The 16,128-nt window shown below is 35.4% G+C and overlaps 2 protein-coding genes across 4 annotated transcripts; one reads left to right on the top strand and one right to left on the bottom strand.

Moving 5' to 3' along the window:
- Positions 1-1,087: 1,087 nt before the first annotated feature.
- Positions 1,088-4,681, top strand: LOC115958523 (elongator complex protein 6). Its single transcript, XM_031076934.1, has 5 exons — positions 1,088-1,418; positions 2,248-2,320; positions 2,853-3,052; positions 3,172-3,318; positions 4,280-4,681. The coding sequence occupies exons 1-5, from the start codon at positions 1,176-1,178 to the stop codon at positions 4,400-4,402; spliced, it is 786 nt and encodes a 261-aa protein (XP_030932794.1). The 5' UTR covers positions 1,088-1,175; the 3' UTR covers positions 4,403-4,681.
- Positions 4,682-7,009: 2,328 nt separating this feature from the next.
- LOC115954664 (two-component response regulator-like PRR37) lies at positions 7,010-15,686 on the bottom strand. 3 transcript variants are annotated; one of them, XM_031072585.1, is made up of 10 exons: positions 15,450-15,686; positions 13,920-14,002; positions 13,492-13,846; positions 12,921-13,082; positions 12,673-12,806; positions 12,200-12,367; positions 9,382-9,553; positions 8,840-9,269; positions 7,957-8,758; positions 7,010-7,522 (listed from the first exon to the last, which is right to left on the bottom strand). In XM_031072585.1, exons 2-10 carry the CDS (start codon positions 13,923-13,925, stop codon positions 7,415-7,417), a joined length of 2,337 nt encoding a protein of 778 aa, XP_030928445.1. In that variant the 5' UTR covers positions 13,926-14,002; positions 15,450-15,686; the 3' UTR covers positions 7,010-7,414. The 3 variants fall into 3 exon arrangements, with proteins under 3 accessions (XP_030928445.1, XP_030928447.1, XP_030928444.1); XM_031072587.1 differs by having other exon boundaries at positions 7,023-7,522; positions 13,492-13,826; positions 15,450-15,685; XM_031072584.1 differs by having other exon boundaries at positions 7,023-7,522; positions 13,492-14,002; positions 15,450-15,685.
- Positions 15,687-16,128: the final 442 nt, after the last annotated feature.

Here is a 16,128-nt window from a genome sequence, read left to right as displayed (position 1 = left end):
AAAATCTCGGACCAGACATTATAATGCCATTACTCAGCCTAACTACTGAAAATAATAATGTTTTTTTTTTTTTTTTAATTACAAATAATTCAATAGTTACAATAGAAAGGGAGATTTGAACTTCAGGGATAATAAATACTAGGATGTACCAGTTAAATTATAAGACTTTTGGCAAAAATAATAGTTTGCATCAATCATTAGCTGAGTTTTCCTACATTAAACTATTCTGCGATTTTTTTTTTTTCCAGGATTAAAATCATTAGAATTCTTACTTCGTAGGGTAGTCTACCATAATGTTCTTAAAAGCTCATCCATTTCATTTTAAAATGAATGGATTACATTTTATTTCATTATCAAGATTAAAAAGAGAAGAGTTGTTTATCACCATTTTGGGATATGTTCAAATTATGAAAAGTTTACTTCCAAACTGGTTTATATGAAAAATCCTCAAACCCACTACATGGTAATTGATAAAAAAATTCACATGTATATTTAGTCACATGATTTATTTAACGAGTCATGTGAAAGGAATATTTTATATTTTGGAGAAATGAATGGAACGAGTGCTCACCTACAATCCATTCTATCTGTCGAATCGGATTGTTATGTCCTTAGATTTGGCCGCAATCTTTTCGAATTTGATAGAGATCTCACCATATGGCAACATTGAATGAGGATAATGACAACTTCAAAGGAAGAGAATGGTGGCATTGAAGGTAGTTTCAATTGGATTGGTTGATTTTGAATTGCATAAGAGTAGAATCACCACTCAAAACCAATCTAATTGGTTTTTACTTTTTTAGAGTTGGGGACCAGTTATCAACTAATTGACTATTTTATAATTTGTATTAGTCGATTTTCAATTCGGTTCATCTCGAGTCAGACAATTTAGTTAAATCCGGGTCTTGTTCGATGAACTACCCATCATTTAAAATTTTTGTTAAAAATAAAAAATTCCTTTCATTTTATTTCCATTCCATTCTCCCAAAACAAACACAGTATAGGTTTAAGGACAAATATACAAAATTAACCATAATTGTATTGGTTAACTATCATTAAAAAATACTCCTAAAAAAAAGGTGTTGGTTAACATTCTCTAACAACGCCGTCATCCTCTCCTAAGCTAACAAAAACGCAGTGACACACGGAGAAGCAAAAAAAAAAAAAATCAGAGAATGGATCAGCGAGCTCCGAACTTACTAGACGAAGCCCTAGGGCTTGTGGACGAAGAAAAGACAAAGCCTTGGCCGCTAAGCAGCCGAGTTGTTCTCGTGGAGGACCGAGTCGAGACTAGCGGCGCTTTTGTTCTCCACCACCTCCTCAAGCGTGCTCTCTCCCCTCACTCCTCTAACGACGTCGTTGTCTTCCTCGCTTTCTCTCAGCCCTTCTCTCACTACGACCGCGTCCTCAGAAAACTCGTACACACACTCTCTCTCTCTCTCTCTCTCAATTATCTCCTTTGCAAATTGCATCACTCAAGTTCAATTATTTAACCACAATTCTTTGATTTTGGTGAATTAGCTGGTTTATATGTTCATTTGCTTTCGTGGGTTTAGAACCATTCTTGGAATTGTGTGATTTTGTTTGAGAAATTTTGTTCCTTTTACTATTTGTTACATTCTCTGAAAAAGAGTGTTTTGTGTGTGTGTGTGTGTGTGTGTGTGTTTTAAATAGAATAGTTTATATAAATTAAGCCAAAAGGCAAGGAATTTAGAAGGATTACAATTCTTTGGAATTTCTAATAATTTTGTTTTTTTTTTTTTTTTTTTAAATGTCAAGTGAGGGAATGAAAAAACATAGAGGAAGACTTAAAATAACATAAGTAGAAGTGTCATTTAATAGAATGGCAGAAAAGAATACATGTGCCAATGAATTTTAGTTATTAATAGACTGTTTGGTCACAATGTTGTGTTTCACTTCTACTATAGTTATGGGAATATTTCTGTTTAAAATTATGTTGAGCTAGCTGCTGCTGCAATCAAATTTTAGAAGTGATTAATCAAATGTCCCTAAGACGGTTTTAGCTTTTAAAAACGAGCATGCAGAATGTACCCGGATAATTTTTCTTTCTTTTAATATATCAAATTGCACTTGTGAAGTCATTCCTCATTCTACTCCTCACATCTTTCATTTAGATTTAGCTCAGTGGTTAATTTTATTAGTATTTTCAAAGCAGTTTAATATATGTTATATGAAAATTAAATACAATTTATATATTTTGTTTTTTGAGGTATATTGTTATGACAGGGTTGCAACTTAACTGCCCAAAGAGAGAATAACAGATTCTTTTTCCTTGACTTGCTCATGTCAGAGTTTCCAGGTGAGAAATTAGGTGTAGTTGATTCTTGCTATTTCTAAGCTACAATTTTTTTTGCATTTTTTCTGACGGAACCTATAAATGCAACCTCTTTAATAAGGGAAGAATAAATACAGGTCTTTTAAAAGTTGGAATCTAAATGTCAGCTCAAGATCTGTTCATCAAGCATTCTTGTTCTTTTTGGTCTTACCATTTGTTGGGTGTGGTCAAGAAACTTTATTTTATTATTTTTCTTTTTAATCACTTAATGAATGTGCACATAGAACTTTGTGTGCTCAAGAAAATTTGTCAATGTGTTACTTATCAAAAATAAAAATGTCAATGTGTGTATAAAAACTTTGTGTACTCAAGAATATGTCTGCTATACACACATGGTCCAGTTATTTCACCTTTGTGCTTTATGCAAAAATTGAGTTTATTGCTTTAACAAATCATGATAGAAAAAGATCTTTCGGAGGATGATAAAAGACAGATAAATGATACTTGATAGGATTGAACCATGACGTGAAATTTTCTTTGGTTAATTGATGAATAGATGGAGATGAAGGAAATAAAGATGGGCTTGTTGCTTTGTATGGGAAAATTGAAAAAGTGGTCAGTACCTCATTTCAAGAAAACAAGAAGTGTATTACCATTGTTATAGATGATTTCTCTCTTATGGAGGTGGCTGCTAATGGCGCTACAAATTATGTCTTAGACTTTCTGCGTTACTGCCACACATTAACATTGGCATTTGTAAGACCATTAGGCTACTGTCAACTCTTTTTTTTTTCCTTCTAATTTTGTTCTGTCTTCTGGTTTTTTTATTGAGTCTTGTGCCTTCTTATAGTGTTTTTGTTGTATTCTTGTATCAGGGTTGTTCTTTAGTTGTCCTTAACCACGAGGATATATATTCAAGCATAGAGAGACCTGCACTTATTTTACAGATGGAGTACCTTGCAGACATTCTAATAAAGGCAGAACCATTGGCCACTGGTTTGGCCACAGATGTGCATGGACAGGTAGAGTTGTGTTATTTCTATCTAAATGTTCTTTTATGTTATGTGTGTGCGCGCGCGTCCATGTGTGTTTATTAATCTAATGCTTTACTGAATTTGGTAATGGAACAGCCAAAATGTATAAATAGAAACTTCTTGTGTCCCCATATAAGTGTTCTGTTCTTATTTGTCCTGGTTGTTTCTCAGGGTGTTCTGTTTTGTGAGTCTAGATGGTGCAATTGACTTAAATAGGTGAGACCTTAAATAACGTTAGTATGAGAGAGCTTCAAAGTTCAAATAATGTTAATATATGTTGGTGTTTCTCAGCCTTGGTCATAGTCGGTCATTTGATGTCCCATAGCCCGGAGACAGTACTAGCACAGGAAAAAAGAGAACTTTATATTGGTCCCTGTCTTCGTTGACATTCACCTTATTCTTGATCATATTATTTTTTTGTACTCATGGACTCATTTTTAGATTCTGGTTGTTTACCACATTACATAATTTTACTGTGTATTAAATTACATTCTATATCTAGTTGTAAGGAAAATATGCATGGGCTATGTTTTTTTCCCCAGATGTTGCATAGACTTTGTTTTACACTCATTTTTTTTTAAATAATGTCTCACACAATGTTACTGCTGGTTTTTCTTCTTTAGTCTTTTATTTTAACCTATAATATATTATATTTTTATAAAAATTAACAGCAGCCTACTTCTAAGAAGTGGCTGGTTAACTGCCTACTTTTACCTATAACTTCAGCAGTTATGTTGTCTTCGACTGAATTACATTCAGGAAGAGCACCCGCTAATATATGTGTAGATCCTTTAAGACTATTTGATCTTCAACATATGGGATGGTGTAAAATAGCAAGTCATACCTGAATTATAACTTGTTTCATGTTTGTACCTAATCGCTCGTTACGTTTGTATGTCCATTTTATATTTGCCTCAAATTGATCAGTTGTTATGTTTCTTTGTTGCAGTTGACAGTTTTAAACAAGGAAATAAGGGATGAGCAGGGGAGCTCAAGAAACAAGATATGTAATTTTCACTTCAGGGTCAAGGAGAACGGTGTTGAATATTTTTATCCTGGAAGCAAAACTTGATGAGACACCATCTAATTGGGAAAGTCAAGATAAGATGGAGAAATGAGTTTAGGGAAACTAGAAACATAACCTGTTATCCACTCGTCTGTTTGTTATAACTAATGGGGATGACTTGGTATGTCAGTTACAAGAGATAAATTCTCCTCTTTTAAAGACCCTGCGGAGTGTATTGCATTCAAGTTCATATGCAGACCATGTATTTGTATTTGTATAAGAATTGAATCAATCCCAAGTTTCCAATCAAATTCAAATACAAGGACTCACGATAAGCTTTTACAAGGACAGTAGCAAATGGACCCAACTACTTATTATAATGTTGAGTTTTAACAGCATTCACTTGCCTTTGGGGTGGGCGAGGGATTTGGTCATCTGACAAAGTTGAAATCACACCATATGTGAGTGACTGCCTAACTAGTTAGTTATATGACCTACTACCTTCATAAACGAGCACAACAAAAAAGTGTCCATTTGGAAATAACTAATTTAGTTTTTTTGTTGAAAACCTTTTGCTTTAAGCACTTGAGATAAAAGGTAAAAGTTAGGGGTGTTTGGTTTGAGCATCACTCATAACTCAGTTCCCATATCTCATATCTTATTATAACTTAAACTCAATTTCCATAACTCATATCTCTATCTCTACTTTTTCCTTCACTCCAAATATTTGTTTGGTTCCATATTTTGGGTGTGCATATCTCATGTCTTAAACTCAAATTTGTGCATAAGGTGGTGGAGCCCACATAATGAAGAAGGTGAGTGACAACCCCAAAGTGATAGAACTGGGTTTCAGAACTGATTCTCGGTGAAACCTCTGATATAGTTTGGCTGAAGGTCTTCTTTAGATGCACAAAAATGTTTTAGAGAAAAAGTGAGAGGAGGAAGGAGAGAAGGTTTAGTAAAAGGAAAGGCATTTGCAAAATGAGAAGAATGGTGGGTGTAGAGTGAATCTGTAATGTGAAAGAGTAAAGAAAAGCTGCCTCAAAAAAAAAAAAAAAAAAAAAAAAAGTAAAGAGAAAAACTATGAAATATATTAATAAATACATGACTATGAAATGTGTGGTATGAAAGAATTCAATTTTTGTTTTTATATGAATAATATATTTTATCATAAACTTAATGACAATAACCTATTATTACTTGAGAGGATATATATTTTTGTTCTCAAAGTAAAGAATAATTAGTGATCATGCTCCCACAAGAGATTGTCAAAAAAAAAAAAAAAAAAAGAGATTGTCTTTATTTTATATTTGCACTTTGGCAATTAATTTATACATTCACTGGGTTTTCAATGCCTAATCAAGTTGAATAAAGTCTCTTGCCTTAATGATTTTGGCAAATTATCCGGAAGCGTATTTTGCAATCAAAATTTTTTTTTGGTATAATATCATAATATGTACCATAACCATACCATTTGATGATTATGAGAAGAAAAAGAAGAGCACTTTTCAAGTTGATAATGACACGTGAAACACCGTCTGCCTTGAAATAGCGAACGTTTTGTGCTCGTGTTGACTTCTGCCACGTGGACTGTTTTGTTGGTTCGGATAATGCATGGAATGGGACCTAATCTAATCTTGGATACTGTACGCTCAGCTTCCTTTGTTTCTGAACCACGAATAATAAGTCATAACTGGTTTTTACCCAAAAAAAAAAAAGTCCTAACTGGTATAAAAAGCCATCCAACTTTCATGGTATCCAAGCCAATTGCTTCATGCCATGTCATCAAGTGCAGCTCTTTTCATTTTCCCTACTCATATATACTATAATATGTCAATTTTTTATTCCCATTAAAATAGACCTGCTGTGCAATCAATGCAATAGTCACACTCCCTTTCCTTCTGTGTGTGTTAGTATTTGTTTCTCAGAAAAAGGACCCTCTTTTTTTTCTTTTTTCTTTTTTTATAAAAATTTCCCCTTGTTTTCCTGTATTGTGCTTCCTGGAGCTGCCTGAAGCCCAGATGCTGGAGCCTCACAGAGGTTAGCTTCTCATTTTCTCTCTCTGGTAATCTGATTAATCTATGAATATTGAATATAATTGAGCTACAATCCCCTGTGAATATTATGTGCTTGTTTTTGTTTCTAGGCTAATTGAGTAAATGTTTTCTTGAGCATGCTCAATCATGAATCATGAATCATGATCCAGAATCTGAATTTCTTTTTTCTATACAAAATTTTAAGGAGACAACAGAACTCAGATTTATCTGAGCCTCCCCATGGGGGGAGAGCCGGACGAACCACTTGACCCAAGGGATTTGGCGGCCATGATACAGAAAAATTAAATTTCATCCTCATGGCACATATGCAGGTCTGCCTGCAAGTGGAAGCTCCTTCCATGGCATAAGTAGTTGAAACTGCTGCCCGTTTGTGAAATTATCAGTTCAGATATCATTACAGTTTGTGAATTATGATTGCATAAAACTGTTGGTTAATGCCTCTTTGGGAACTCAAAACATTTTATTTGTGCTTATCTCAAACTCACAGCTAACCTGCTTGTGTGATGAGGAATGACCAAAGCTTCTGGTGACCCTTGGCCTTTTTCCCTGCTGCCCAAATGATGATTTCATTTGGTTGGCTGCACATCCATATAACGCCACTTAATCAAAGAACATCAGAACAGAAATGCTTCAAAATAAGAGCGAAGAAGGTTTACATAAAAATAAGAGTTTCTTCAAGCATCCACTCATGTAAAAAAGTCTTAAAATACAATAGCAAACCGAGTTGAAGAGTTTCTTTAGAGGAGGTCTACCCTTTCAAGGGTTTACCACCTTTTGAGTAGTAGTAGTACTACTACTAATACTAGCACACTAGTGCATAACAATAAAACAGAGTCTAAGGTCTTGGGTGTTTCTGTCGAGTCCCCACACACAATCCATTTGATCTTTGATCACCACATTGGTAACTTTCCACCACATGCCCACATCCAGCAAGATGAAATCTGAATGCTTCCTCTCCTGAACACAGCTAGTGCCTATTACATGTACAAGATTCTATACGTACTATCAGGGACAAATCGGGTTAGCAATGTGTATGCTTGCTTTTGTTTTCGTGCACCACCTGTCGAACAAATTGCCCCCGAACACGTGGTCTCTGTTCTGCCAGTTTCTTCCTGCTCTGGTATCGGACCTAAAGAAGAAGACATAAAGAAGATGGTTCTTTCATTTCTCTTCCAAAATCAAAGGAGTAAGGATTACATAATGGGAATGCAGGAACAAGTAATCAAATCTTTTCAGTATTGAAACAACTTATCTTACTATGGTCATACGGTCATACCAATTACCCAAGAAAAGAAATGTAGACTGTGATCATACTAAATGAATGCCAAAAAGTATGTTGAAAAGGTGAAATACAGCTCAAATTGATTTAGCATTTGTCTTGAATAGAAACGGTGATTTAATGATTTCAGGGTGTCTAACATCAAGATTGAAAACTATCGAAGATTTGAAGGCATACTTCATGATGGGAAACTTTCCATTAAAAGTAAATTTATATATTAAGGGACGATTTAATGAATCTCTAGTGGCCATGTTACTCAAATGTTTTAACACACTTTCAGTTACCTTTTTCTCAAAGCATCTCTCTTTCCTCTTCTGGCGGAATTTGTTTAAAGCAGCCTCTCTTAGTGCAACACGGTCTGGATCAATTCCACTTCTGCTTGTAAATCCGATTATACCACTTGCTTCCCCTTCTCCAGTGATCCCATTATCACTTTCCATATTTGTTCCTGAAGCATTTAAAGTGGCAGTGCTTCCATTCTGCCCATTGCTCCCGTGGTTGCTTCCTGAGGCACTTCCATTCAAACTGGGACTGCCAGCATTTCCTTCAAGGGACACACTTAACAAATTTGATGATCCACATTGAGGAGCTGCATCTGCATTGTTTTTCATAGACAGATCATCGTGGTTATCCAGCTCCTGCTGGGCCATGCTGTGCACATGGTGGTGGTGATGGTGGTAATGATGATGGTGGTGCTGCACTTGGACCTGCTGGTTGAGACCCCTTGTTTGTGCCAAAATCATGTTAGTCATTGCAGCATCTTTCTTATCTTGTATTCTTGACTGAGGGTGAGGAATATGGCTATTTTGCACTGGTTGGAAGGCAGAGGAGGGATGGAGACATTTGACCGCAGATTTGGGTAGTGACTTGTCATCAAATGGCAGTTGCTTGGTGGAAACATTATTAGTAGTGGAGCCCATGTCATTGTTGTTACTACTGCCATTGGAACATTGATTGGGTTGTGTATTATTTGAGCTAGATTGAAAATTTTGCTTTGATTCAGTTTTAGCTGCCTCTGAGCTCTTACCAAGAGGACAGCTACCAACATTCCCCGTTGGAGCGTGATTAGTAGTTGCAGAGGTGTACCTGCAAGTAAGAAAATTGTTATGCCTGTCAAATTTGGAGGATGTCAGGTCAGAAGATGGATGTAATCTTGAGTATATATACCTTGAGAAGGCTGAAAGGTCTGAATGTCTCAAAACATTTCGGTCAGGAGCACTGTTGCCAGTATCTCCAACATCTTTCAGCCTCTTTAAACAAAGCTCAAGGGAAGGTGTTTCCTTAATGTCAAAGATGGCCTTATCTTTCATGTTGGATACCTTGGAGGTACCATTTGGGACGTTAAAGACCACACTTTCCATCTCAGGATCAGTCCTTTTAGTGGTTAGACCCATTAGATCAGAGGCTTTGTCCTCCAATTCGCCATTTAGTTTCTCACTGTGGAGCTCCACTTGTCCTTTCAGCAGATTCTCATCATCTTTCCTTGAATCTATTTCAGAAATTTTGTCTTCATTAGTGCCAGCTAAGTTAGCCAACCCCTTGGCACTTGGGTCTTCCAGCTGCAAATTTGGAATTCTTGGTTCTCCGATCTTCAAGTCTTTGCCCATGACAACATTGTTGAAATGAAGCAGTACAAAGTAGGAAAATAAGTAAAGATATAGCAGAGTTAGATGTCAATATATTATTGTTAGAAGCAGAGCCATGCATACCAAACTCATCATCATGCTCTTCATGCTCCACAGGCACCCAGTTGTTGCCAAATGCCTCTGGCCTTGAATGAATAACCCGGGCACAAGTGCTATCAGGAGCATCGGCTAACTGTTCCCATGGTGACATTGGTTGGGGGCTGTCAACTTCTACTGCCCTTTTTGTCCAAGAGCTCTGCAAGGTGCATATAGAAATTTCAAATTTGGCTTTGTTTTGGGATTATAAGGCCTTCTATCACAGCTATTAAGTATTTTATGTTTACATACACAAACAAGAATATATCATATGCTCACACTCAATAATACATCACCCCAACTAATCATGCCTGGCTAAACAAATCTCCTTTTTTGGCAATTCTGCTCAGTTATGGGTTCCTTGACCTCAAATCAAGTCATTATGTCTCGTTTACCATTTCAATCCATACTCTAGTTGGACATCTGCTTGTCCTAGTCAGACCAATGGTGATATTTTGTGCTCATATAGAAAGAATTTTTTGGATTCCAATATTTTACATGTATATTCGATAAAATCATTATATCTCCTTTTTAAATTTGCTGGACTTCTTTGGTCTTTTTATTTTAGATATTACTTTTGTTTTTAGGTGTTTCTCTAGTATACTGTCCACATCCATTGTAGTCAAGTTGCGCCCCTTACTGTGCCTTTTTAAAAAAATGAAATTAATACTTATCAAAGAATTATTATTATTATTATTATTATTTACAGTGAAGGAGTACATAATAGTATTGTGCTTATTAGCAAAATAATAACAGTAGTGTGCTCGAACCCATGAATATAATACTTGAAAAATGGCAAAAATGTATAGGGTATGGATTATTTTATGAAAGAGATATGCCAAATATGATAAAAACTTAATATAGTGCTCCCTCCTTGATTACTTGTCAAGCGTAACTAACTGGTATAAGGAAAGCATACATAAGGAATATTGGAAGATGCATTCTTTTGCTTCCCTTAGTATTTGAGTAGAAGAGGTTGAAACTAGGATATATTTGGGTCCAACCTAAGTCCATGACTTATTTTTTTATTGCTCCCTTAAAAGACTGATAATGAATTCCTTATAAACAGAAAGCAAAGGTAAATTTGAGTAGGCCAGAAGTTGCACCATGGTCAAGATAATAAAGGTTTCTAAGGGAGACCATATTTGGAAAGCGAACTACAAAATCAGGATGGTAAAAGCAAAGGAGTCTCTTTGTTTGCAAGTATCATAATGATCAGGTATTATGGTGCTTCAAATGAGGTGTCATAATACAGACTAATGCATGGCTGCTAAATCATTAGTTTGGTATTGGCTATCATTGGATGACAGAATACTGGTGTTGTTTTTGAAAAATCTCATTATGGCAACCATTGATCTATCACGTGCCAACTGCCAAGTGTTGAAAAACCATGTTTTGCTACACAGACTGCCACAATGCCTAGAAATCATAATTATTAAAAAAAGAAGCAGACCAGACCTGGGGTCCAATTGACAAACACATGAATTGGAGATTATTTATTATTGAAAACCAGCCAGACAACCATTGACCCAACAATTGAACTGTTAGCCAATGACTTGATCCTTGTTGGATGTTATATTTGGTAATAATGAAGAAAGCATTTCTGTGATAACCATTGACCCAACAATTGAACTGTTAGCCAATGACTTGATCCTTGTTGGATGTTATATTTGGTAATAATGAAGAAAGCATTTCTGTGATGTTGGTAGCTTGACAACTTCCCCATTCTCCATGGCATTGGAAAGACAATGGTCTCAAGCTCCCCAATAGTAGTACTAAGATTACTATGTGGAACAACCGAATAAGGTTTCTTTGAGATGGAGTCAGGGTCTTAGCCTAATAACTGGAGAAAGGGCTGACCAAGCTAGACATGCATCTTCATTATGTATGGGGGACTTCTATCCACGTCCCTTGACTGCTTCACCATGTGCACTAAAAGAAGCTTACTAATGTGGAGGCCTGCCACAAACCACCATCATTGCCCTCCCTTGTTTCCCTCTCAAACAATGTTACTCTCCAAACAGCGCAAGGTATTCTGCTAACACACTATCATGTACAGGGTACCCCCACTTAATGCTAATTACTGATGCTAGCGTAAGCACACCACCCCCCCCCCCCTCCCCCTTCCCCCTTCTCTCTCTCTTCTTTATGGTACTCTGTACACTATGCATTTCTTCTATGTGCATGGAATTATTACATAGATATGAGGCATAATACTTCAAGCTTATGTACTTCTCTAATGATTTTTAAATTATTCATGCCAACATTAAAGAGACAAGTCGCTGTTACTATAACCAACTTAAATGCAACTTCAAAGAAACATCCTTGAGGCTAGAACTTTACTATCAGATATGGTTAGACAAACTATAAAGAGAATAAGTTTGTTTTCTTGGTGCTTTTAATAAAATCTATTGTCTATAGTTATCAGTTCAGTTGGATTTCAAGCTTATGTACTTCTCTGATGATTTTAAATTATTCATGCCAACATTAAAGAGACAAGTTGTTGTTACTATAACCAACTTAAATGCAACTTCAAAGAAACGTCCTTGAGGCTAGAACTTTACCATCAGATATGGTAAGACAAACTATAAAGAGAAAAAAATCTTCCATAGGTAATTATAAATGCAAGTAAATTAGCATCTTGATGAAAATTAAAATTTTTCTAATAAATAAGAAGGTATACAGATAGGTTGTGCATGTAATATAAGATAGAAGAATCAGTAACACCAACTATCAATGTATAGAAGAGGCAAAAATTGAAACAACAAAGAGTTACTACTCCCTACTTAAAAATTGTTAGTAATACCTGAGTACCACTTCCATCATCACTCCCATCCCTAAGATTCAAACCAATGCTTCTATTATCATCTTCATCATTACTGCCGGTGTTGTTGTCTAACTCATCACCACTTTTCAACTTTGTGGAAGTTCGTGTATGTACAGCACTTTCACTTCCACTGCCACTGCCACTACACTGATGAAAGGAGGAATGATAAATGGAAAACAGAAGAGGAAGAGTCTACACTTTTTTGTGATTATCAATTAAGTCGTGTATAAATGGTGAAAACAGAAAAGGTAGATAAAATTATCTCCAAAAGTCAAACTTGGTCAAATGGCATGACTACAAGAAAAATCAACGCCTTCTTTTTAGATGGTATGGTTCAAATAGGTGCTCAGGGACAATGTAATGCATAGTTATGAACCAACCTGAAGTATAAGTGAACAATTGGTCCATCATATAGTTTCATAGATAAAATGGAAATAACCATGGCAACTCACGCTGTGACATTTCCTCCAAACATGCTGCCAAAGATTTTTTAGCTCATTCTTTCGAATCGGCTTTGCTAAAAAGTCAACCGCACCCTTTGACAGACATTTAAAGACTATATTCATGGAATCGTAAGATGACATCACTGCAAATAAAACTCACCCAGGTGTAGCAGTTAAAAGTATCAATTGGTTAAAGATAAGAGGGGTAATATCATGTTACTTTTACATAAAAGAAATGATAACAGAAATTCACTCACTAATCACAGGAATATTCTTGCAAGTTTTGTGGCTCATTATCTTGCTTAAAAGGCCAATGCCTGATAAACAAGGCATGACTACCTCAGTCAAAACTAGATCAACATGAGTGGTATAATCTTCTATGATCTTCCAAGCTTGTAGACCATTTTCTGCTGCTGTAACTGCCAAGATTGGGTTAACTATTAGGTTTGTTTAAGAAGTGACAGCCAAAAGGACACCATGCTTGCATAGGATGCACAATACACAAGATAAATGACAATATTCAGAATTTCAGATACCAATGCACCAAGCATATTGCATTTAAAATGGATAAAATCTTACCAAAAGCATTTCAGTCCCCAAAGGAGGGAAAGAGAACAAATAATCTTAAGAATGCCAAGTTCAAGAACTAGCATTAAAAAAATAATAATAATAAAAAACACATAATAAAACACTTCAATAGGTCAAGAAAGCATCTTAACCATAAGAACAACATGAGGTTTTCTTGGGTAAGTGTGAAATTATATTGAAGTTTCAACTTCAACATAACTTTTTTATTTATTTTATAAAGGGAACAGATATAGAACCTACCTTCATAGCCACAATTTCGAAGCAATGCGCTGACAACATGCCTAGTTGAATCATCATTTTCCACCAGTAGAACCTTAAGAGACCTAAGAGGCAGAAACCTCTCCCAGCGAACCAGAGGCCTTTGGTGCTGTTGCTGTGAGCTCTGCATGACAACCTGGGTTTGCACCTTGTCTTGGACTGCTTCCATCTGCCCATCATCAACATCCTCTGCATCCTCATTAATCCGCGACTCATTATCTTCTGATAGACCTTGGCCCTCACCTACAATCCTCCCATTCTTTATTTCCTTGTGCTCATCTTGCAGATGGTGTGTTATTTTCATCAGCCCTTCGGTCCTGGGACCATTATTATTCATCTGAACTATTCTCATCAACCAGATTCAAAAAGGCTAATAATGAGAAATGTAATAGATTGAGTTAGTGCAAAACCCTCATCCAATCCTGAAGAGAGCTCGCACATCCCGATGTCTTCAAGATAAAAGCCTTTACAAACAAACGCACTTCAATAAATCCTGCATAAGTCCAATAAAAACCACCGTTTTAATACAAAGCTGCACAAACTCAAGATCTCTAATATTAGTCTGACAATAACATGAAACCTTCAAACCCTCCTTGGTTTTTGTTACAGTGAAAAGAATAGAAAACAGATTAACCACATGCTCTAAACCTAAAATTTGTCCTCAAGTTTGAATAATTTCTCAAACATGGATCCTGATTCAAAAACATTGTGTAAAAGAATTGGAATTATCAACATTTTTTATCATTTGGGACCCAGGAAAGGCAGATTATGTACATACGATTCAAAACATTATGGTTTTCAGTATATATATTTTCATGTTAAAAATATCTTTATTCACAAAACAAGATAGTTTGAATAAATAGGATGTGTTTCAAACTTCACCTAAACAATTACAATCTAAAACTCAAAAGTTCTAAAATATATATATATATATATATATAAATGTCGATGAAGGGATGCTGCCCAAAGCAGCCATCCAGTCAAGATCTCAAAAAATCCGTTTGATAACACGTTGAAGATGCTCAAAATCTTCAAAAAATCCGACCATTCCTCTCTCGCCAAATTGTCCACAATACACACAAAGGAATACCCTTCCATATTTTTTTAACTCTGGTGTTGATAAATATCTTCCTCACCAAAAATCATGCATATGAGACATAGTTTTCGGCATAAACTAAGATACACTAACAAATAATGAAAACACAAATGACCAAATATCTCTTGCCAGTTGCCACCAAACAATGAAGCTACTAGCAAGAGAACCTCAACTGAATTCCCACTTTTCTTGCACATACAACACTGATCAATAATCAAAACATTTCGTTTATCGAAATTATCTTCAACTAAATTTTTTTTGCACCTACAGGACCCCTCATAGCATCATAAAATGATCAAAACTCCAAACTTTTCCATTATAGTTTTAAATATCTCAGATAAATAAATGAACTTGGTTTCAAAAACAAAAACAAAAATGTAGGAAAAGTCAACTGCTCATGTTAAGAAACCTAAGTATGAAGTATGTTATTTACTCAACTGAATCAAATCTAGGAGTCCCAGAATTTTTTTTTCTTTCTTTATTCTCCCATTCACCAAACAGATGCTAATTAAGCACAGATATCAAATTTCAAAAAATATAGTTCAGATTTCACCAAGGAAAAACAGCAATTGAACTTTATACTTAGGTTTAAACTTATATAAATCATTTTAATTAGTTAATTTTGTCTTTTTAATTTATAGAACTTCATTTCTTTTTTTAGCAAACAAGTTCTCAGTTTTGTTTTATATATAAAAATAAATAAAAAATCATATAATTTTTTCCATTTCCAAAAAATATTAAAGAAAAACAGTGTGATATAGTTGGAGCTGGATCCAATCACCAACGGTCGAAATTCAAACTGAGAAATAGAAACATAATTCAAATGCTTTAAACGAAATTATACCTCTGTAACTCTGATTAGAGATCGGTTAAACGACAACGGTCAAAGAAATCGAAATTTCAAGCAAGCACCGAGATTCACATAGGGGGAAAAAAAAAAAAAATCAAAGCTTCGAGGCTTTAAACAACTTTTAGGGTTTGAATAGAGAAAAAAAAATTATAAAAAGTTTGAACAAATTTTTTTGATGAAGAATCGGCTGGACTAGAGTGATTGGTTGAGAAACGGCGAAGCTTATAAAAGCTGAGAGATGCGAAAAAGATATTATAAGAGACAGAGAGAGAGAGAGAGAGAGAGAGAGAGAGAGAAGGGGCGATTGCTGACGTGGAAGAAGTGGAGGTTTCAGCCATGACACGTCGGATGAGCGGGTCCGAGATCTCCGTTGGATTTGATCGCGTTTGGAAACGTGGAGCGTTGTGCGAAGAGTTAAAGATGCTTTCCCTTTGTTGTAGACGACGAGTCGGCTGTGTCGTTTTTGGTTTTCACGTCAATATTTATTTAAATTGCTATTCCAACGGGACAATATTTATTTGTGATAATGTCATGTTTTTAAATTTTTTTTTAATTATAAATTTTGAATGAAAGAAAGGGCTTGCACATGTGATCACTGTCTCTTTGCTCATTTAAATCCGACTCTTGTATGCTTCTTTTTTAAAAAAAAAAACCCAATTCTTGTATACTATTA

Source organism: Quercus lobata, chromosome 8 (assembly GCF_001633185.2).
Source record: "Quercus lobata isolate SW786 chromosome 8, ValleyOak3.0 Primary Assembly, whole genome shotgun sequence".
Taxonomy (NCBI): Eukaryota; Viridiplantae; Streptophyta; class Magnoliopsida; order Fagales; family Fagaceae; genus Quercus; species Quercus lobata.
Note: the sequence above shows the minus strand (reverse complement) of the source record. Positions and strands in the feature narration are given on the sequence as shown.

Excerpts from the sequence above, each read along its gene's own strand:
- LOC115958523 (XM_031076934.1), top strand. The coding sequence starts at position 1,176 with ATGGATCAGCGAGCTCCGAACTTACTAGACGAAGCCCTAGGGCTTGTG. Across the intron at positions 1,419-2,247 it reads ACCGCGTCCTCAGAAAACTC|GGTTGCAACTTAACTGCCCA; the intron begins GTACACACACTC and ends TTGTTATGACAG. Across the intron at positions 3,319-4,279 it reads CCACAGATGTGCATGGACAG|TTGACAGTTTTAAACAAGGA; the intron begins GTAGAGTTGTGT and ends TCTTTGTTGCAG.
- LOC115954664 (XM_031072584.1), bottom strand. The coding sequence starts at position 13,861 with ATGAGAATAGTTCAGATGAATAATAATGGTCCCAGGACCGAAGGGCTG. Across the intron at positions 13,083-13,491 it reads TCGAAATTGTGGCTATGAAG|TTACAGCAGCAGAAAATGGT; the intron begins GTAGGTTCTATA and ends CAATCTTGGCAG. Across the intron at positions 12,368-12,672 it reads TTTGGAGGAAATGTCACAGC|TGTAGTGGCAGTGGCAGTGG; the intron begins GTGAGTTGCCAT and ends TCCTTTCATCAG.